General features: G+C 49.8%; 1 protein-coding gene across 2 annotated transcripts; it reads left to right on the plus strand.

Moving 5' to 3' along the window:
• Positions 1–897: 897 nt before the first annotated feature.
• Positions 898–16189, plus strand: MLEC (malectin). 2 transcript variants are annotated; one of them, XM_019977366.2, is made up of 5 exons: positions 905–1278; positions 7425–7603; positions 8611–8787; positions 8905–8962; positions 10543–16189. In XM_019977366.2, exons 1-5 carry the CDS (start codon positions 1071–1073, stop codon positions 10770–10772), a joined length of 852 nt encoding a protein of 283 aa, XP_019832925.1. In that variant the 5' UTR covers positions 905–1070; the 3' UTR covers positions 10773–16189. The 2 variants fall into 2 exon arrangements, with proteins under 2 accessions (XP_070625792.1, XP_019832925.1); XM_070769691.1 differs by lacking the exons at positions 8611–8787; positions 8905–8962 and having other exon boundaries at positions 898–1278.
• Positions 16190–22320: the final 6131 nt, after the last annotated feature.

Consider the following 22320-nt stretch of genomic DNA (forward strand, 5'->3'; position numbering starts at 1 on the left):
ACAGGTGGGAGTTCGGGCAGCGACCACAGCGCAGGGATCGCCAAGGCAGGAGAGCGTGGTGTGAACTGCCAAAGAAAAGGAGGAAGCTAGCGTCACCTCTGTGTGGGACAGTCTGGACCTCCAGACTGGGTACCGCTCTCAAGTCCTTCTGCCGGGGCCGGGGAAGCCCCAGTCCCGCCCCTCCAAGCTGGGGCTAGCCTGAGGCTGTCGCCATGGAGATACGGTAGCCTGGAGCCCCTCCCCGCCAGGCCACGCGTTTCCGCTGCGTTGGAGCCTCCTGATTGGACGGCCATCTGGACGCTACCACCAGCCCAGAGCCCGCTAAGGGGTGGGGGCGGGATCTTGTCCTCGTGGGACCCTTGCCCTGAAAACCTGTTCATGTGGCCTCTCTAGGGGAGGATGGGTTCTCTGCCTGGCGTGGGGACAAAGGCTGGGTATCAGGTCGGAAGCGTGATCACTGCTTCTCCTACTAGATCTTATGTTCATGCCTCTCCCTGAGAAAGAAAGCGGGGATCGGGAAAGTCGGTAACGCCCCCCTCGAGAGCCTATTCGGCCCCCCAAATCTGGAGCACCGGAAGTGCTGGCGACGTGTCAGTGCGCCCTATCCTAAACCTTCCCCCCTAGGCCACCTTTCCTATTCAGATACGGGATTCCGGGGCCGCCTCGGCGCTGCACCCCGCCACTTCCGCATTGAACCGCCGCTTCAACCGAACTCCCAGCCTCTGCGCGCGCTCCCTTTCATGCCTGATGGTTGGGCCGACGCCTGAGAGTAGCCACGCCCTCTCCTGCTCCTGGCAGCCAATGGGCGGGCGCCTCCCGGCGGGGTGGTGGGTAATTAATGAGGGCCGGGAGCTGATTGGTTACGGGGTCGTGGCCGGGGGCTGGGCGGTGGGGTAGGTTGTTCCTAAGGTGGGAGGCGGCACCCGTGGCTGAGAAGGAGGCCTGAGAGCGACATGTCCCCGGCGGCTGAGGCACAGCGGCCCGTGGCGCTGTTTTTCTGAGTCTGGGGCGGCCTGGCGGCCGGCTGAGGACAACACTCGGCGGAGGCTGCCCCCGCTGTGAAGGCCGCCATGCTAGGCGCTCGGGCGGTTGAGGGAGCCGCCGTGGCGCTCCTGCGACTGCTGCTTCTGCTGCTGCCGGCTCTCGGCGTGGTCCGCTTGGCGGGGGCCGGGCTGCCCGAGAGCGTGATTTGGGCCGTCAACGCGGGCGGGGAGGCGCATGTGGACGTGCACGGGATCCACTTCCGCAAGGACCCTTTGGAAGGCCGGGTGGGCAGAGGTGAGAGCCCCTCGGCCGAGCCGCGGGATCCCGGGCCTGCCGTGCCGGGCGCAGCGCGCCGAGGGCTGCGGGCCCCGAACCCCTTCCTCGACCCCGGGGCCACGTCTCTGGAGCGAAGTTTCTCTCTACAGTTTCCTCGGGGGCCCGATCAGAGCCTAGAGACTGGCACTGGCTCGAAGCAGCCAAGAGCCATCGAGGCAGAGAGTTGGCGAGAAGTTATATTTGGACCTCGCATCTTGTATTTTCTTAACCCCTCACCTCCAACCGCGCTGGGAAAGTAAAGTCGGGGGCGGCCTATTGCCACCTCTAGGCCTCACGGGTTTTTCGGTTTTCGCTGTTCCTAGCCTGGTGGTCAGTTTCTGGTAGATTTCTGCCGACCCAGAAATCGGCCGCTCTCTTTACCCTCTCTGCAGGAGCGGGTCTTGATTCTTAGCCAGAATGGAAAGGAATCTTCGAAGAGGATGGGCCAGGAAAGTTTGATGGTAGCCTCCTCCCCCGCCCCCCCCCCCCTTTTGGAGCGGGGCATATGTGTGCTTAAAAGTAGAAGCTTTAAGGCCCTTCCCAGAGGGTGGTTATGTCGCCAACCCTACTGCACACGGGGCTGGTGGTGTGTCAGCAGCGTAAGGTCTGAATATTCTGCCTGCCTGTGCGGAGAGCCTACCCCTCAGTGGTCCTGAGAGGTGTGATTCCAGGTTATGGGAAAATTGCTTTTGGCTTAACTGATTGAGCAACAGTAGTTTTGCAAGAGCTGCACAGTTCTCAGTGTGAGAATTGCTGGGGGAGCTAGTTAAAAATACAAATTCTAGACCTGTAGATTAAACCCAGGTTTCTGCACCCCTGGGGCTTCTGATGTAGGTCATCTGCAGACCACTCTTTGGGAAAATCTAGACTTTGTTTCTTCTGTTCTTAGGATTGGAAAACAGGTTTAAGAAGGAAGTTCCCCGTTTCATGTGTTGGAAGGAGGTTTATGCTGTCGGCTGGGTTCAGAGGCTGCCAGCTTGGCAACAGGCCATCTCCAGAAAAGTAGGAAACAGACTTTCTCACTCTTTTTTCCACGATGCCCAGATTTGGCTCTTGCTTTTCCTGAAAGGTTTAACTTGGTTCTTTCAACCAAATTAATTGCCCTGGCCTGCTTGGAATTTGTTGTATTGGGGGGTGTTTATTGCTTCCATAGACGTGGGGGTGTTGGGGCACAGAGCAGTTTTCCAAAGCTCCACGTTTGTCTTCAGTTTAGCTCTGGAATTTATTTAGCCCTGGCATGTAGGTCTCAGTAGCCTGGGTTCAGCTGAGTCAGGGCCCTGGTCTTCAGCAGCCATCACAGCAGCCAAAGGCAGACTTAATAGCAGGAGGTGGTTGTTATCTTCAGCCTGGACCCTTCCTCTTTCTTCATGGGTGTGGGCAGGGCGGAAGAAGCCCTTGAGGAAATTAGAGACCGTTTGTGGACTTCGCCTCTAGAGATAGCTGTGGTGAGGCCATGTACAGATGGTTCCTTTTCAATTAACAAATTCCAGGCTTTTCATAGGTGACCTTATTCTCTTTGGTCCCTAGTGGGGAGGAGGGAGCTGAGAGCACACAGGTTTAGTCCCCAGCTACTTTACTTGCCTTATTCAGAAATCCTGGTTTTCATTTGCTGGTACCAGTGGGTTTGGTTTTTTTTTTTTTTGAGTCTGATCAGCAGTCAGTCAGGCTGTCTGTCCTTAGGTTACTGGATCATAGTTGCAGTGCCTTTGGAAGAATTTATTGTAGCAGGTAAAATTGTGCAACTTACCGTATTACGAAAGCTCACTTGTTCTGGAATCCTGGCTGGAACCCTGGCACTCTAAATGGAGGTTCCCTGCTCCACACTGGTAGTCCACTTGGGTATGAATTGCAGCAGTGTTAAGGGTTGAATGAGGGTGGAGGCTGGTTGTCAGCCTTTAGGTTGATGTAGCTTGACCCAGCCAGTTGCGACGTTGCACTTGGAGGGCTCCTGAGAGCAGCATTTTGCTGGCTGTAGGTCGGGCTGAGAAGTGATTAGTCTTTCTCTCTCGGAAAGCAGCTCTTTAGATTCTTTCTGTGCAGGGGAGTCAGTACCATGAAGGGAAGTGCAGCTGCTCCTTCTGTTTGGATAAGGGTGTGCCAAGTATTTGGAGACCCTTGCTCCCCACCCCCCGAACCCTGCTGCTATTTACACTAATTTCCTTTGGAGCTGAACGTCTTTATTTTCCATACGCCCGTGATGTTTTCAGCACCCAAGGAAAGTCCATTTTTGTGTTTAATGAATTCAGATGTTTGTTGCCAAGTTAATCCAGATAAGAGTTTGGCCTGCTTTTGAACTTGCTGTCTCTCTATAGTGTCTTTGTAGTTTGGCATTCTCGGAAACTGTGAGTGGCCCAAGGCACCTAGTGGGTTTTGCTTTCAAAGGCACTTCACATTGTGTATTGAATTTCATTTCTGCCTTGAGGATAGCTAGGGCTCATGGAAGATGCTGACAGCCTGGGAAAGGCTTTTTTCACCTGTGTGCTTCAGCAGACAGAGGTACCACTATGGAGAGTGATTCAGAAGCTTTCTGTGTGGGATTCTGGCGTGCTCTGCATCCCAGGTTCTTCGTAACTTGCTCTCTGTGGGTTCTTCTGGACTCTGATGGAAAAGACTTGGTTATTTGGCCTGAAGGCATAGAGATTGGCTCGGTTTTAGGAAAAAAGCTATTTCTTCTTCATAGAAAGATGCCCGCTAGTTATTTGTATGGCCTTGATGAATTTGCGTTCCCTCTCTGAACCTTGTTTTCCTTCATAAAACTTGTCATGCTTTAGGAATCAGTGACATGAGTCTGAAAATTCTGTCCAGAGTAGGTTTAAGTGTCTGTCTTTTTCTTTGCTTGAAGATCTTTTACAAGGAATTACAAGTGGAGCAGAATGTGGCTCTGGAGGGGAAAAAGCTGGCCAGGGGTCTGAGCCCATCAGATTACTAATTCTCTAGGACCTAAGGAAGACCCTGCAGGGGCTTCCCTGGTGGCAGTGGTAAGGAATCCGCCTGTTAATGCAGGAGATGCAGGTTTGATTACTGGATCGGGAAGATCCCCTGGAGAAGGAAATGGCAACCCACTCCAGTATTCTTGCCTGGGAAATTCCATGGACAGAGGAACCCAGTGGGCTACAGTCCATGAGGTTGCAAAAGATTCAGACAGGACTGAGCAATTAAAGAACAACAAAGAAGACTCTTCCCTTTTGGCTGGGGAAGGATCTGGCTTTGGGGAAATAAGAGCTTGAAAGATAATGTGAGAGAGACACTGGTACTTCTGATTTGCTTAAGGCCAAGGGATTTGTTTAAAATTCTCTTCTTATACTGCTTTCTTGGTGGCTCAGACGGTTAAGAATCTGCCTGCAGTGCAAAGACTTGGGTTTGATCCCTGGGTTGGGAAGATCCCCTGGAGAAGGGAATGCAACCCACTCCAGTATTCTTGCCTGGAGAATCCCATGGACAGAGGAACCTGGCGGGCTACAGTCTGGGGTCACAAAGAGTCAGACATGATTGAATGACTAGCACTTTAATATACTGCTACATAAGAGGCCAATTTCATTTGCAGGCCCTCCTAGGAGCAGTTCACTAGCAGAGAAGTTAGGTAGATGGTACCCTGTTTTCCAGATGAAAAAACGCCTAGAGACAACAACATGTTCTACATCACATAGTAGGTAGCAGAGCCAGGATTCAAATCCAGGCCCATCTTCCCCTCAAACCTGGACTGAGTTTTTCAAGTAGCCTGGTGACTCTATTGTCTAGAGCTAAGAAGCTGTGGACAGAGTGTGGACCCTCTGGCCCCGTTCCATCTTTGGTTAACCGTCTGACCTCTGTCGGGCTAACTCGAAATTCTAATTCCAGCTGCCATTGTATGTTCCCCGTGTTCACTTCACTGTTGAGGTAGCCATGAAGGCATAAAGGCTCGGAGGGGAAGTTGCTATTGTCTCTCTTGAGACTTGGGCAAATTCAGCTTTGCATGTGGGGAATTTCGTGGGCAAGCCACTTGGAAAAGCTTTTAAAGGTAATTCCAAGGTTGTTGAGTAGTTTTTTGCTGAGTTTTCTTAGCTGTGAGACTGAGACTGCCACAGATTATGTTACCGTCAGTTTCTCACTTTTTCCATGCCAGAAGGGGGGAAAATAGATTCTCCACACATGCATAACATTTTCTGTGTCTCCGAAAAGCAAATCGAGTGACCATTCCAAATTTGTAAGGATCACGGTCTTTGTGAAAGAGGGAGATTCTTAGAACTCATTTGGAAGAGGATCGGCAATCTTTATATCTTTATAGGTTTGTGGTCTGAGCCTGGGGGTTGTATCTGGGGCAGTTGGCAGCACATCCTTTGTAGAGCTACTCAGCACCCCAGCCCCTTTGATTTTTCAAGGAGAAATAGGAAGAAAAAATGTCTGGAGACAAAAGTGCAATGAGTTTCCTGTTCATTGTCTCATCAGTCCATCTGATCTGGCTGCTATTCACTTACAGGAACTGTTAACAGTTCTGTTTATTTTTCTGGAAGGCTTGACCTCAGCCACTGGATCTTCTAGTTACTCTCTTACCTCCTGTGGAGATAAAAGATCCTGTCTCTTGGATTCTCGGAAGATAAAGCTGCCAGAGTGACCGCTCTCAAACATCACCCTGGGGATCCAGGTGCCAGATGTCTTCAGAGCCACCGTGTGAAACTGGAAGGTGGTCTTGACATCTTAGCTCCAAGACTCCTCCTCCCAGGTGGAGGAGAGACTAGGCCCGTGTACCAAAATCACTGCCGAGTCTGTGGTTTGGAAGGTAGATGGATAGAGCTCTGGAAGGCATAGTGTTCACCTCTTGGCCCTGAGTGTGGAAGCATATTTGAGGAAGGACCCGGGTTAGTTTGTTGTGTGGGAGAAAGAAAAACATACACAGAGTCATAGCTGAGGGCAGTAGAGGATTTTGGCTCTTCTGATACCCACCCACAAAAAACAACTTTTTACTCTGCCTTCTTCCTCATCTGTTTAAAATGGGAAAGGTGGCTCAGTGGTAAAGAATCAGCCCACCAGTGGAGAAGCAGTTTCAGTCCCTGGGTTGGGAAGATCCTCTGGAGGAGGAAATGGCAACCCACTCCAGTATTGTTAGCTGGACAGAGGAGCCTGGTGGGCTAGAGTCCGTGGGGTTGCAAAGAGTCAGACACGACTGAGTGACTGAGCACGCGCATGCACACATTCCTCATCTGTCCCAAATGGGGAAGGTGGCTCCTTCTGGAGCTGGGAATCTGAGGCCAGAGGTGCAACGGGACCGTGGACCATTTTCCTTCCCTGCTAGGATGGCTCTCCTGTGGAGAGGAGCATGTGACTTGACTACGCTGCGGGCACCTCCTTTGTTGCCATTTGTTTGTTCAGTGGATCACACTGAGCGCGCTGATGAACGTGCCCAGGACGACGTTATGTCCTGGGGATACAGCGGGAATCTTGTTTCTTCTTTCAGTTTGTCTGGGGGCATGTTTGAGACCACGGGTGAGGTTGAGTTCGTGAGTCTGTGGGAAGTAAGGTGTTAGACCCAGAGGAAATTAGAGAGCATCACATCCTCTTTCTAACGACCTTGTTGCTTTTGACCAGCCCTGGAACTTTTTGAATGAAAACGTTGTAAAAAGCAACGAAAGCTGGTTTCTTATTTGCAGTAAAGACAATGAAGAATGACTTTCCTAACAGATATCCTGTTTTTTTTTTTTACTTAGACTGAGCTCTTCCAAATGAGGAAAAAAAATTCTTTGAACTTAATCATCTTGCAGTGTTCCTGGCCATCCTCCTGCTTTTACGAGGTTTCTCTGAAGCCCAACAGCTGTAGGGCAGTGCTTTGTTGTAATAATGAGTTAGACTTGTTCCATTCCCATCACTCTGAATATGGCTGGGGAAAAGTCAGTTTCATGAATGTTTGAAAGTTTTGCTGTGAGGGTGATGGGAGCTTGTTGGGGTGATTTCTGTGTTGGTTTCTTTCATTTTACTCTTCCTTGGTAACAGCTCCCTGACTCCTGCCTTTGTGGCTGGTCTCTTTGGAGCCAGGTGCAATGGGGGAGGGTTATTAGCTTTGCCCGGGGAAATGCCCCTGGCCATTCTGGGGTCTCCAGTCTGCTTTTGTGTTTGGCCTCTGATGTGGTTTCTCTTGTATCTTTTGTCACCAGCCTCTGACTATGGCATGAAGCTACCAATCCTGCGTTCCAACCCGGAGGACCAGATCCTATATCAGACAGAGCGGTACAACGAGGAGACCTTTGGCTACGAAGTGCCCATCAAGGAGGAGGGGGACTACGTGCTAGTGCTGAAGTTTGCTGAGGTCTACTTCGCACAGTCCCAGCAGAAGGTGAGGCGGCTCAGGCCCCCACTTGACCAGTGGGACCCTGCCACTCTGGGAGAAAGCTCCCAGAGAATGTAGGTGCTTAGGAGAGAGGAATAATTGATGTTTGAGGAAAAGCTGGGTTTTCTTTTTAAGGTCACGCCATGTGGCTTGTGGGATCTCAGTTCCCTGACCAAGGACTGAACCCCAGTGAAAGCCCAGAATCCTAATGACTAGGCCACCAGGGAACTCCCAAAGCTGCATTATTCCTCTTGCCCAGCTGTGTCCCGTAACCACGAGGCTGCATTTGCCTCGTGGTTGACAGAAGGTACCTGTGACAGAAAGAACCTGATGCTAGGAAAGATTGAGGGAGGAAAAGGGGACGACAGAGGATGAGATGGTTGGATGGCATCACCGATGCGATGGACATGAATTTGAACAAACTCCGGGAGTTGGTGATAGACAGGGAAGCCTGGCGTGCTGCAGTCCATGGGGTTGCAAAGAGTCAGACACGAGTGAGTGACTGAACTGAACTGACAGAAGGCAATGCCAGAATCCTAGATCTTAGCAATTAACTAATCTTCTTAAGGTCCTCCTGGTTATAACCTCTCCCTTCTTGGTTGTCTGCACCTTCTTGTTTTTCGCTGTGATATTTTCCTGTCCCTTCTTCTGACTTTCCTTCTTTCTGCCTTGAGTTTTTTGTTTGCACTCTTTGTTCCCAGTTAGCAACCTTGACAGTGAAGGAATGTGCCTTTGGTTTGGCTCAGGTAAAGGTCTCTAGCCACCCTGAAGTCTATCCAGCCCTGCCTGTCATTCCTTAAATTACTTTTGAACTTGAAGCCCAGGCAGGTGGCTAATGTCCAGCTGCTGAAGGAGTGTGAAGCAGATGGTTTTTTGTTTGTTTTGGCTGTGTCGAGTGGCATGGAGAACGTGCCCTACCAGGGGTCGAACCTGCAACCCGTACGTTAGAAGCACAGAGCCTTAAAGTCTGAAGCAGGTGGTTTTGACACTGTCTGCTTGTCTCATCTTGGCAGGTGTTTGATGTGCGGTTGAACGGCCACGTGGTGGTGAAGGACCTGGATATCTTTGATCGTGTAGGGCACAGTACTGCCCATGATGAGATCATCCCGATGAGCATCCGGAAGGGGAAGCTGAGCGTCCAGGGCGAGGTGTCCACCTTCACAGGCAAACTCTACATCGAATTTGTCAAGGTAACGCTCCTCCTCTGCCCCCTTGCAGCCGAGGACGAGCTCAAAAGGATGGGTGCCAGGGGCAGTGGGAAGCTATTTGCTGCTGTGTGGCGGTAACTGCTGTTTCCCTTATTTTAGGGATACTATGACAACCCCAAAGTCTGTGCACTCTACATCATGGCTGGGACAGTGGATGGTAAGTTGTGTTTCTGGTCTGCTTTTTTTTTTTTTTAATTATTTATTTTTGGCTATGCCGGCTCTTCATTGCGGTGAGGGCTTTTCTCTAGTTGGGGCAAGCGGAGGCTCCTCTCTAGTTGTGGTATGCAGGCTCCTCATTGTGGTGGCTTCTCTTTTATGGAGCACGGTCTTAGGTACTCAGGCTTCAGCAGTTGCTCCCCAGGTGGACTCAGTAGCTGTGGCTCCTGGGCTCTAGGGCACAGGCTCAGTAGCTGTGGCTCCTGGGCTCTAGGGCGCAGGCTCAGTAGCTGTGGCTCCTGGGCTCTAGGGCGCAGGCTCAGTAGCTGTAGCTCCTGGGCTCTAGGGCGCAGGCTCAGTAGCTGTGGCTCAGGGGCTTAGTTGTCCCCAGCACGTGGGATCTTCCTGGACCAGGAATCAAACCCATGTCTCCTGCATCGGCAGGTAGATTCTCTACACTGAGCCACCTGGGCAGCTCCTCTGATCTGCTTTTTGACGTGAGCTGAAGGATATGATTGAGGGAACCGCTAGGGGTGATTTAGCTGATCACTGTTCTGAAACCCCTAACACTTAAAGCCTTAATATGAGGAACCCAGAGTCAGGTGGCCCAGGCTGAAGTGTAGCAAGCACGGTGCTAGCCCTAAGCTTTGCAGCAGGGTCTGTGTTCAGATCTTCCTGTCACCATTTAATCAGTGAGTTGGTTTTAGACAAAAATCCTTTTAACTGCTCTGTAAATCAGGACTGGGTGTGCCCTGACCCTTGTAGTCATTTGGAATTGCCTAAACCTTACTCTTATTCTGTTTCTTTGACTTCTGTGAATGAGGTGCGGGGCAGGTAGATAGAAAGAGGAAAAAGGCAGAGGAAGGGCCCTGAGTGGTGTGCTCTAAGAGCACACTGTTGCTGGGCTGCACTTAGCAGAAGTTCACTTAATGTCTCCTTGTTCTGGGATCCAGCCCAAAAGTCCATCTCTTTCTTGGGGTTGAAGTCCTGGCTGCCAGCTTTCCCAGGCCGGTTTTTGCAGGGAAGGCATCTGTCTCGGTGACTTTGCTCCCCCATCGCACCTCCATGCCTTTCCCCACCTCATCTGGAGGCACATCCCAGAGGATGTCTTACTCCCAGACTGATGGGTAAACAGAATCCCTTGGGAGGGGACAGTGAACAGAGGGGGAGGGTGTGCGGAGAACCCAGAACTCCGTGGATCAGCTTTTCCTCGGTTGCTGTGTGCATCAGAAGGGAATGTGGGGTTGGAGGAGGGAGAAGGAGAGATTTGAAAAGGTTAAGCTTGGGATATTGGGTCACTGTCCTCATCCAGTCTGGTTCTCCCCAGGCTCTAAAGAAGTAGGACAGGGAAGGGAGACAGGGAGTCTCTCAGGGTGCAAGACTTCTACTCCGTTTTAGTTAAATCTCAGGAAGACCCATGTTTGCAGCCATCTGCTGTTCTCCAGGCTGGGAACTGTGGCTGCTCCTTCCTGTGGATCCTGCTTTAGGTCATAGGGTCTCTTGTGGCTCATTTACTTCCCTTAAGGGCCTCATTTAAATGCCGTGAGTCTTACTTAAAAGGTGTTCTTGTTCTCATGTCAGATGTGCCAAAGCTGCAGCCTCATCCAGGACTGGAAAAGAAAGAAGAAGAGGAGGAGGAAGAAGAATACGATGAAGGGTCTAATCTCAAGAGACAGACCAATAAGAACCGAGTGCAGTCGGGCCCCCGCACGCCCAACCCCTACGCCTCGGACAACAGCAGCCTCATGTTTCCCATCCTGGTGGCCTTCGGAGTCTTCATTCCAACCCTCTTCTGCCTCTGCCGGTTGTGAGAACCGATCACCATCCTGAACAGGTGGAGGGGTGTGGGAAAGAAACCGAACGTGTTGGTTTGGGTTTCTGTATTTTTTATAGTGATTAACAAAAACGTGAGAAAACACACACACACACACACACACACACACACAATTAAAGGAGATGAAAAGAGGCAGAGTGACTAGAGAGCAGCCCTCATCCACCACCTGGTCCCAGACCTGCTCTAGTCCTCATCCTCTCCCTGGGGCAGCCCCCAGCTGTCTCTTTCCTCTCTCGGGTACGTAGGGTAAACTCGATCCCACCTGGCCAAGGGTCTTCGTCCAGTGGAAGGAACTCTGAACTCAGAGCTGACCTGGTTCCTTTTCTTAGGTTAGAAATTAACAGCAGGCAAATACGATCTTCTTACTCCAGAAGACCAGCGCTGGGAGTTGGGTATGTTCTGAAGTGACGTCCAGAGAAGTTTTCAGATGTCCTGGGATTCCAAGTGGGTGTGTGGTCTGTGTGTGTGTGTGAAGGTGTATAATTTGTATGATAAGACAAAAATGGAAGGGGGATTCAAAAGAGGAAAAGTTAATACTTCCTTACATGGAAGCCTGTCTGGTTTTAGCCCAGTGACGGTTCCACCTTAAGTGTTTGAGCTTTGTCATCGCTTTTCTCCTTGACACGCGCCAGTTAGAGGACTGTCTGGTATCCAAGGCGATTCGTTTCTATCAGGTCCTCGAGTTGCCTATGACTTCTTACCACAGCAGATCATTTTGATTTCAGTGCCTGTTGGGGATTTGATTTCCTCTCTCTCTCTTATTTTTCTGAACCTGGCTCATTTGGAAATCTCTTCTCGCTCTCTCTCAACCATCCTGCTAAGTTATTGCCAAGAAGGGAAGGAGACATTGGGGATCTGGAGTTCCCTCTGCTTGAATGTCTTCTCCTCCACCACCTCACCTTACTGGTACCTCCCTCCCTGGATCTCTGAGCCAGCAGCCAGGAGGACCTGACCGAGCAGCTCTTTTACTGGCCCCTTTGTAGGGGCTTGCTGCCAGGGGACACAGAGGCTTTCCAGCCTGCAGACACAGAACACTTGACCTTAAAAGTCTCTTCTGGTCTTTGGATTGGAAAAGGCTTACGTTAACATAACTTAAGAGCAACCTCAGAGACCTGAGCCCTACTAAGTGACTGACCACTGTTGAGAGTATCTAGTATCCGACGTTCATTGATTCCCTCCTCGTCCTACGTCATGGTTCAGCCAGTTTTGGCTTAAGGCTAGAGCTGCCCCAAGGAGCTAGAATAATTGTATCTGGCCCAGTGACGCCTCTCACTGACCTTAAGAGTGCGCCCTTATGACCTTTCATTTCCCCTGTCCAGGTCACTGCCAAGTTCTTGGTGTGATGGGGCAGGAAGGTTAACAGGCAGCCCTAGGCCTGGCAGCCCCGGATATGTCTGTCTTGAATTCCCTGCGAAAATTTTCTGAGGGAAGTGAGGCTCCCCTGTTGCCCACCTTTCTGATCCCAGTCAGCCTTTTCCCCATTAGCGGAGCACTGAGCTGGGACCCAGGCAAGCTACAAGGAGTTTTGTGGATGGAGAGCCACAGGATGAGCCGCTGCTGGGGCTGGAACAGCACAGACTCTCAGGCCAGGCCCATCTTTAGAACCTGTTGAATTTTGAGGGTTTTTTTTGTTTCTGGTTTCCAAGAGCTCGGCATATTTGAACTGGTAGTTTTGGGACAAAGGAAGTAGCCCCTGGGCTCCCATCCTGGGTTTTGGGTTCTGACCGAAGTTACTCCAGGTCCGCCTTTTAGTCCTTCGAGAGAGTCAAAGCCCTTCATTTCAGTTGTGACTTAGACGTCCGTCCTCGGGCAAGAGTCAGGCTGCCGGGTGGCTGCGGCCTGAAGCTATGACTAGAGGCGCACTTGGAGTGCATCACAAAGCCTCCTGCATTTCGCAGGGACGTCCTGAAGCCTCTGTCCTGGGGACCGCCTGCCTGGGGCAGTGGGCGTCCCGACGGTCACTCAGGCTTCTGACGGTGGCTTGGATTCCCGTCCCATCGCTGCTCTCCTGAGGCCACTGCCCACGCCACGGGGTAAACAGGATGCGGGAGGGCTTGCGGCCGCCATCTTGCCTTGTCCATTCGTTTGCTGGGTCTCTCTGAGGAAGGAGGGCTCCCCGCCTCCTCACCTCAACCCTTCCCTCCAGTGACTCAGAGTCTCAGAAGGAAACCCTGACTCCTGGGGCCATTTCCTCACGGTACTGTAAGCCAAGCAGCCTCGCTTCTGCCTCTGTTTCCCAGCCCACCCTTTCCCTGAGCTCAGGGACAGGGATGGGCGCTTTCCTTTTTGGTCGTGTCTGAAAGGAAGGAACAGCTTTCTGTGGCTCATAAAAGCTAAAGGGGAAGTGAGGAAACAGGAAGAAGTATGGCAGGGGCGGGGGTCAAGTACCCTGTAGCCAAGCCCACCCAGCTCTCAAAGCCGCCCAGGGCTGGTCACGGTTGGCTTGGGATGCTGAACTTGAAAGCTTTTTGGTTTGTTTGTTTTTTTTTTGCTCCTTCAAGATGTTATAGGTACATGAAGTTTAGGTTAAAGGGGTGGGAACGGGGTACTGTTTATTTTTATTTTTTGTATTGTGCGTGTCAAGAATTACTCTGTTGTTTATCCTTTGCTCTTTGCACTGTTTGTCCCTGTGTCTGTGTCTTGAGCTGGTGCTAGGGCTGAGAGTCTGCGCGGTAGGGGAGTTGCTGGCTGGGGTTGGGGAGGTGAGAAGTCAGGCCTGTTAGGGGTGGGAAAGGAAAGACCTCGACTCTTCTCTACGGGATCCACACTCTGTCCGAGCTTCTGAGATCCTCCTCAGCCCAGCTGGCCAAAGCCAAGAGCAAACGCTAACTGAGATGAAACTCCTGGTGCCAGAAGTGTGGCTCAGGTCCAGTTTCCAGTTGGACCAGGCACAAATGTCCGTGGGAGGTGGGCTGAGTCTGCATTGTCGCCCTGATTGGGGTCAGAGACCAGCTGGCCTCCAATCAGACTTTTAGGGGGCTTCACTCAACCCTGATGGGAACATCATGCCAGGAAACAGTCTGTGGGACCCAGGTACCCTAAACCAAATATGTTGTTCTGGGGGGAAAAAACAAAACAGAAAAAAACCTGTATGATCGAGAAGAAGCTGCTCAATGTTTACCTTGCGTTTTGGCGACTTGAAAGATGGTCCTCTTTGTTTCAGTGGTGTTAGACTCGCAGGAGGACCACAGGGCCTGTGGGCCCACCTGTCGCTTGGAGAGTGTGATCTTGTTTTCCCGTTCCCACCGTTTGCCTAAGAGATACTGGCCCAAAATTGGAGGATCATATTAGAAGTCACTTAGGCTTTGAAGAGATGGGGTAAAGTTTGAGTTACGTTACCCGCCCCCTTTCTGTGCCTGGGGACTGTTTAATCCAGTTTTAGAATCGCGTTGTGACTTCTTTTCTTTTTGGAGAAGCTTCTGTTTTAAGGAATTTCTCGCCCTTCGCATCCTGCTTCTGCGCTCTCCTGGGAAAGCCTGGCCGTGGCTTCTAGGATCTGAGTTGAACTTCGGAAAGCAGCAGCAGTATTTTCCCTTTCCTAGCTCTTACGCTCCTTTTCCTAGAAACGGGCTCACCTTGGGAAGCCCAGGGGGAGAATCAGTAGGTTCTCCACCCTCCCTGGGGGTTGGGGAAAGACCCAGCCGGTCAGCACAGTGCCTTTTCCTCTCCTGCTCTGAGCCAGGATGGGTGTTCCCACAAGATTCAGGTCTGGGCAGGGGGTCTCACTGTTCCTGCCGTGGGGCTGCCTCCCCGTCCCTTCTCTCCCTTCCCCTTTGCTGGCTGGCTCTGACCTAGTCCAAGTGTCTTCTTGCCTCGGGGAGCCTTAATGGCATCAAGTGGCAACATATAATGCTATCCTCCACGCCTCTCCAAAAAGACTTAGAAGAGCAGGTGAGCTTTCCAGAATGAGAGACTAATAAGAGATACTCCTGTGTCACAAAAACAAGGTGGGGAGGGAGGGTAAGCTTAGGGCCTCCTGCTGTGACCCTGGGGAAGGAGCCTAAGGGATGGTGCAGAAGTAGAACCAGAGACACCTGGGATCCGTTCAGAAACCAGAAAAGGAATCTGCTCCTCTTCTGTGGGAAGAGACGATTAGGGATGAAAGAGCTCTAAGAAAATTGCAAAGAAGCCTTATCGTTCAAGCTTCAGAGAGATCGGAGTCGTTTCTCCCTTTCAGCCCGAGCTAGGGCTCCTTCTGTATTTAGACCTCTCCTGGGGCAAGAGGGCTAGATTTCCCCGTTTTGTTACAAGACTAGGTTGGCACCAATGGGTCCACTGCCCGGCGAGGGTGGTTTCTTCTCTGTTACGTGGGTGGCTCACTGCCGATCTGGTGTGTCCTTGCCTAGCAGCCTTTGGCTAGCTGGCTTTCAGCTGCCAGACCATTTGGATGAGGGCTGGCAATTTGGGGCCTGGCTGGGTTGGCAGGGAAAGAGCAAGATGGATCTCTTGGGACGGGTTCCCTGCTCCTGCCCCGCACCCCCCCCCAACCCCCCACCCCCCACCCCCCCCCCGCCCCAGGAGTATAAAAACAAGGAGCCAGGATGGTGCTGGCAGCCAGGGAAACAGTAGTGCCTGTTGGAGTTGGCAGAGAGGCCCTTGGCACCTCTTGCATCCAGGCAGTCTTGTGAGATGGGGGCACGCAGCACCAGGAAAAGCAGGACTCCATTCTCACCTCTATTTTGAGCTTCGGGCCTTTATTTCAGTACAAGGAAAATCAACAACAATCTGAAGTGCGCTTTCCGTCCTTTCAAAGGACAACTGTCAGGAAAGGAGGGCTGAGTTGTCAGGTGGGAGAGGGGAGTTTGCAGGGCCAGGTGGGAGGACAGACCGGGGAATGAGACACCCTTGACTCCTCTCTTCCCTGCTGCGTCGTGATCCGGGGAATGAAAAGAAATTGGACCCTGGATCAGTCCCCTCCGAGGATTTTCCTTCCCCCAAGCTCTCCCATGCTTGGACCAGCTGTCCCTTCAGAGCTCAGGGCAGCCTCTTCAACTGTCATCGGCCTAAGCTGGGCTTGTTAGGACACCAGCCTGCCCCTCTTGGTCGGTCGATTCTGTACCAAGTGCTGGAGCCACAGTGTCCAGTTCATGGTAGCCCTTGTAGCTCCTATTCTAGAAGCCCATCCTCTCCCTGCGGAGGCCAAACCTGCTCTGTCTGTAGCCACAACATGCATTTATAGCAACACAGCGGGGTGTGACTGAGGAGCTTTGAACCTGGCTGGCCCGGGAAAGCTGCCGGGGCGCACAGAGCTGTCTTTCCTTCCGGGCTCTCTCCATCTGCCCTACCCCTCCCATGCCCCCACCCAACTCCCACCAAAAAGTGGAAAAAAAAAAAAAATCAGAATGTTTTTCACTGTCCATTGCTTTGTGTTTTAATAAACAATTTGCAGTGACACTCAGTGTTGGGATTGAGTTTGAACTTGATCGCAAAGAAGTGAGGTGGAGACCCAGGGGTTCTCTTGGCTGCAAAGGGTTCTCCCATGATGTGTCAGGGAGCTTTCTTTTCACCAGGATGTTTGGCTAAGGGAACGAAGTTTTGTGAAATGCCGCTGGGCCTTTTCAACTGGCAGCAGCTCTCTCAAGGAAAAATAAACAATTATTTTGTTTTGTTTCCACTTTCACTGGAACACCAGGCCGGGACTCTCATTTCCAAGACACACTGAGCCCGTTGCTGCTTCCCCTCCGGTTTTCCCCTCAGCTTCCACAATAACCTGTGGACAGACTCGGCCATGAGATGGTTTTCTCTGCTTTCTCCTCTTATAGTGTGCTGTCAGTGTTGATAAGCTCAGAAACACGAAGCTCAGAAAACTTCAGAAATTTACCCCAGACTAGCCAGTAAATGGTCAAGCCAGGATTCAAACCCAGTCTGTCTGGCTGGAAAGCCCATGATCTTGCTAAGGCTATAGCAATAATCATTACAGATACCTTTGACTGAGCCTTTGAGATGGGCCTGGCAGGAAGGCCCAGCACTTCCACAGACATTAATCTGTTTAATCTTTAACAAACGAGTTGGTATTCACCTTTAAGAGGTGAAGTGACTTGCTGAAGGTCACAAAGCCAGCAAAAGGCAGGGCTGAGGTTTTAAATCAGGACTCTCTTGCTCTTGACCATGACTCTCCCACACACCTCCCCCCCCCGCCCCCACCCCTGACGCCATGTTCTGTGATTCTCCAAGCAGGAACCAAGGCTGCTGGTATGGGGAGAGGGAGGGAGAGTGTGGCCTGCCTCCCCTCAGTTATCCCTTGAAGGGCAGAATTCAGCGCTCAGCTCCAAGAATGAAACCACTGTTGATGGAGTCTGTTCTCAGGGCTCAAATAAGCCAGGAGGCCCACAGAGCCTCATTCTTAGCTTGAGCCCACCCATAACTAGAGTTCTTGACTAATTTAGACTTGGCTGTTACTATTTCAAGTAGCTTCGCGTGAGCTGCCAAATGGGGAAGAGACCTGAAGAAGCCCTACTCTAGGGACTCACAGGGAGGGAAATTGTCTGACAGAAGGTCTTGGGCCAAGTGCCGGGGGTTGGGTTAAACCACTCTTGGGTCCAGATCTTAATCTCGCTGAGGAAATCAGGCTCCCGGTTGGCTGGAGCCGATGTGTCGGACCTTTCTCCATACTTAGTACCCCACGCCCCTCCACCACCCCCATAGAGGAAGAAAGAAAAGAGTTTTTCCAACATTTACTGGAATGCCTGTTGCCATAGCAATGGCGAGAGGTCAAGGCGGAACAGAGGCGAAGCACGGAGCAGACGGCCTCTGCTCTCTAGCAACCGGAAATGGTAGGCACCTCACCACAGTTATTTGGCCCAAGAGTCTTAGTTTTGTTTGTTGTTAACCACTTAATTAGTGAAAAACAAACCCACTTGTTTTTTGGCTTGGGCCTTAAGACTCCTTCTCCTGGGTTTTACTTTTTAGCCATGTGGCATGTGGGATCTTAGTTCCCTGACCAGGGTTTGAACCTGAGCCCCCTGCCTTGGAAGTGCTGAGTCTTAACCACTGGATCACCAGGGAAGCCCCTCTTGTGGGTTTTCTCATGGCTTCTACTTGACCTCCCACCTGTTGCTTCCTTAAACCTTGGTCCCTGACACATCTCCTTTCTGTGCTGACGTGACTGTTCTTTTAGTCACTGCACTGCACTCGCCCATCCAGCTCCATGGCTTTTCCCTGCCCAGGGTGCCTGCCTTCAGCAGAGGGGTCGTGGAGAAAGTGGGCACTTAAATGTATTGCCATAGCGACTGTTCATGAGACACTCTCCCTGACGCCAGCACAGTGCTTTTCATTGCTGTTTTCATCTCCTCTCAACCCCAGGAAAGACCAGTCACTGGCCTGACGTGTAAATAAGAAAACAAAGGGTCAGAGGGCATACGCGACCTACCCTGTGTTCTTTTAACATCGATGTATGACTTTTTTTTTTTTTGAGATGGAGTTTATTATTAAAATTTTTTTAAATTTTTTAAATTATGAAAGTATGATAAAATATTCACAGGAAACTTGGAAAATACAGAACAAGGTTACATATCATTCTACATATTACAATTATCTTTTTAAGTAGATAAACTTAAGATTTTTAGTTGTTGTTTCAGTATCAAACTCTCAAAAATTAATAGAATGAATATGCAGAGAAGTAGAAGGATATAGTGGACTTGAAAAGCACTGTGAACCAGTTCCACATAATTGAGATTTTATACAGTATTCAAGTTCCCATAGACTGTAAACCAGGATACGCTGGAACATATCAAGGGACATAAAACATGATGTACTAGTTTTAAGAAGGAACCTTTTGAGGGTAGATAACTGAGGAAGCTGGGTGTTGGTTACACAGAGGTTTATTATATTATTCTTTCTCTGAAAAAGAAAAGTAACCTTTTAAGGCTTAGTTCTACAAAGTGCAAAGGTACATTTAAAAATTTTATATGGGGTACAGGATGTAAAAAATATTCATCGGTCTTAGCCCTACCTCTTTAATCCCTAGAGGATAATACACATGTTTATGTTTGGTTTATATCTTCCATTTTATAAGTATTTATATATGTACATATACAGTCCATGGAGTCACAAAAAGTCAGACACGACTGAAGCGACTGAACATGCATGCATACACATATTTACGTATGTGTTTATTTTGCACATGGGCAAATGTGCCTTTGAATTCCATTAAGGAATTACTGAAAACAGTATATGCAAACAGTATATGGTTAAGACTCCTTAGTTCCACTGCAGGGACTGCAGGTTCGATCCCTGGTTGGGAAACTAAGATCCTGTGTGCCATGTGGTACAAACCAAAATCCATATATGCACTTAAAATGCTGAAATTTCTGCCCTCAAGAAAACTACACAAATGTCTGCCCACCAGTCTTATGCTGTATGACTTTGGAATATACCATGAAATCTTTTTTGGAAGCAAGTGGGATAAAAGTAATAAATGAATACTTAAAGAGCCCTCAGCCAGGGAGAGAAGTGACTTGGGTACTAGGGAAATTACTAGCTCTCAGTTTCCCAGACCACAAGGCCCGCCTGCAGTCCCAGCCATGACCCGAGGATTCAATGGATGCTACCTCAGGGAGGCAGCAGGAAGGAGGACTGAACTTCCCTGTCTCAGCAGAAAAAAGCCCTATGATGTCCCGCTTACCTTGGCTGCACCAGCTCTGGGCCCCACCTGCCTGGCCTGATTTGAGGCCGACTGCCTGGCAACTCTGAGACTGTCCTGGAAAACAGCCACTGGCACAGCTCTCACAGGGAAGAAACTAACGCACTGAAGGAGAGGGACCTGAAGAGGACTGAGTCGGGAAGAAAGGGAGGTCAGCCTCTCCACTCCTGTCTTCCCATGTTCTGGCCCAGGCAGACAAGGGGGCTGTTGTTTAATGCAGTAAATCTCTATTTTCCTTTTTCCACCAAATGGAATGAGAAGACGTACTTTTCAAAAAACACTTTTTATTTAAGAGCCTTTTGACATACCTTAGGAAGATTCGGTGAGGAGAGGCTGATTGGAGTTTACAGCCCTGATTTTTCCAACTCCTTTTTAAAAAGGAATAATTACAGATATTTTTTCTTTCTTTTTGGGGTGCTTACCGTTCTCCTAAAGACATAATCTTTTTAACCACAGTTTACAGATAGTGATCAGAAAGAGTACAGGCCTCAGCTCCCATATATGGCAGTATTTATTTAAATTTCTTTTTGAACAGAAAAAAGTGATCCAGTCTGAGGTAGTTTTCAAGTTTTTAAGAGATAATAAGGCTACTTTGACTTAGAATCTACCTTCCAGACACAGATCCAAAGTTATTTATTTATTTCAAAGTAAACAAGCAGCCCGTGATCATGTGCTTGTTGTGATAAAATAGCATAGAAGCAGCTCAAGAGTGTTGAAAGAGAATATATCCCCCTTCAGTCCCTTCTAATACTCTGCTTCCCAATGGGAACGTCACTTAATACATTATATCCAAACCCCTTCCATTGCAGTCACATACAAATATTCATGTACTTTTAAATTTTAAGTGAATGGGATTATATGCCTTGTCCACCTCCCCCCACAAACTTAATCTATCTTTGAGGTCTCTCCATACTAGTACGTGGAGACCGATCTCAGTCTTTTTAATAGCTGTATGACATGAATAGATGCAACTGTAACTTACTGTAACTTTTCAGTGTTAGAATGGTCCCTCATCTTTGTGAACACATATCGGCTAAATTCCTGGATGTGGAATTGCAAATAAAGTGGTCAACACGCTTGTCATCATCCCTAAAAAGAGAAAAGCCGGGATCCAGGTAACTCGAGTTCTGGTGCTCTGAGAACAAAGATTCATGGAGCAAGTGATTGTGGGAAGTGGCTGTATGCTCACCCCCGCCCCGCCCATCACCATCTTAGTGATTCACAATCAAGTAGCATATTAACATTTTAGGAAATTCTTCAGTAGCTACTTACTGCTGAGTAGTTTGAAAAGAATTGTTTGCAAAGGGAAAGAGCTTAATTCTCTGTACACATCTTAAAATTCCCTGAACTGTTTGAGAAGTCCCACCCGGGGTGGGGGGAAGAGGTGGGGGTGGGTAATCTCTCCAAGACAGGACAGTATTTTGATAGGAACTTGACCACATACTGTTTCACCCTGCTGGGCAACTGAGGTGGAGTCAGGTTTGGATTTTATCCAGAAACTAGATGAGGCTTATCAGCTGCTCCCAAACCCCTCATATCAGGTTAGAGGACTCAGCAAGTCCTGCATAAATCCAGTCTTTTGAGGCTAACTGTAGAGAGATGGGTAGAGTTTCACTTTGGCCTGAGCCTAACAGGTGACATCAGCCTTGCAGACACATTTTGCAGCACTCAGGCCGGGGGCCTTCCAACACAGAAGAAAGTGGATCCTGACTCGAGCAAAGGAGCCACCTGGGGTGTAAGAGGGCAGCGTCTTCCCCCCTCCCACTCACCTCCAGTTGACATAACGGTGAATTTCCAATTTTCAGTGCAGACGTTACCCCTGAAGCCTCTCTCCCACCCCCCAGACCTCTCCTGTGTACTCTGGTAGCACCTCTGCTGCTACAGTTAGCACTCTGGTTTTTCTTCTAGTTCATTTACACTAGGCTGGTCAAGAGGAAGGGCCATGTAGTGAATTATGTACCTCACAGTCTTCCCCAACAAAGTGGGAGCTCTTCCATAGCACCCTGCTGTGCAAGCCTTCCTTCACTCATTCATTCACTGTCAGTCAGTCATTATTGAGCACCTGGTGCTTTCAAATTGTGCTGCTGGAGAAGACTCTTGAGAATCCCTTAGCAAGGAGATGAAACCAGCCAATCCTAAAGGAAATCAACCCTGAATATTTGTTGGAAAGACTGAAGCTCGAATACTTTGGCCACCTGTTGCGAACAGTCGACTCACTGGAAAAGACCCTGAGGCTGGGAAAGATTGAGGGCAGGGGAAGGGTGCAACAGAGGATGAGATGGTTGGATAGCATCACCAACTCAATGGATATGAGTTTGAGCTAACTCCAGGAGGCAGTGAAGGACAGGAAAGCCTGGAGTGCTGCAGTCCATGGAGTCTCCGAGAGACATGACTTAGCCACTGAACAACAGGCATTAGCTCAGTTCAGTTCAGTCGCTCAGTCGTGTCTGACTCTTTGCAACACCATGGACCTCAGCCACCAGGCCTCCCTGTCCATCACCAACTCCTGGAGTTTACTCAAACTCATGTCCATTGAGTTGGTGATGGCATCCAACAAATCTCATCCTCTGTCATCCCCTTCTTCTCCTGCCTTCAATCTTTCCCAGCATCAGGGTCTTTTCAAATGAGTTAGTTCTTCGCATCAAGTGGCCAAAGTATTGGAGTTTCAGCTTCAACATCAGTCTTTCCAATGTATATTCAGGACTGATTTCCTTTAGGATGGACTGGCTGAATCTCCTTGCAGTCCAAGGGACTCTCAAGAGTCTTCTCCAACACCACAGTTCAAAAGCATCAATTCTTTGGTGTTCAGCTTTCTTTATAGGCTGCCCAAATACAGTGGTGAATACAGCAGACTCAATCCCTGCCCCCTTTCATATTCTTATAT

The sequence above is a fragment of the Bos indicus genome, chromosome 17, assembly GCF_029378745.1.
Source record: "Bos indicus isolate NIAB-ARS_2022 breed Sahiwal x Tharparkar chromosome 17, NIAB-ARS_B.indTharparkar_mat_pri_1.0, whole genome shotgun sequence".
NCBI classification, from domain to species: domain Eukaryota; kingdom Metazoa; phylum Chordata; class Mammalia; order Artiodactyla; family Bovidae; genus Bos; species Bos indicus.

Coding starts and splice junctions, on each gene's coding strand:
- MLEC (XM_019977366.2), top strand. CDS start 1,071: ATGCTAGGCGCTCGGGCGGTTGAGGGAGCCGCCGTGGCGCTCCTGCGA. Junction 1,279..7,424: donor GGAAGGCCGGGTGGGCAGAG/GTGAGAGCCCCT, acceptor TTTTGTCACCAG/CCTCTGACTATGGCATGAAG. Junction 8,963..10,542: donor CATGGCTGGGACAGTGGATG/GTAAGTTGTGTT, acceptor TTCTCATGTCAG/ATGTGCCAAAGCTGCAGCCT.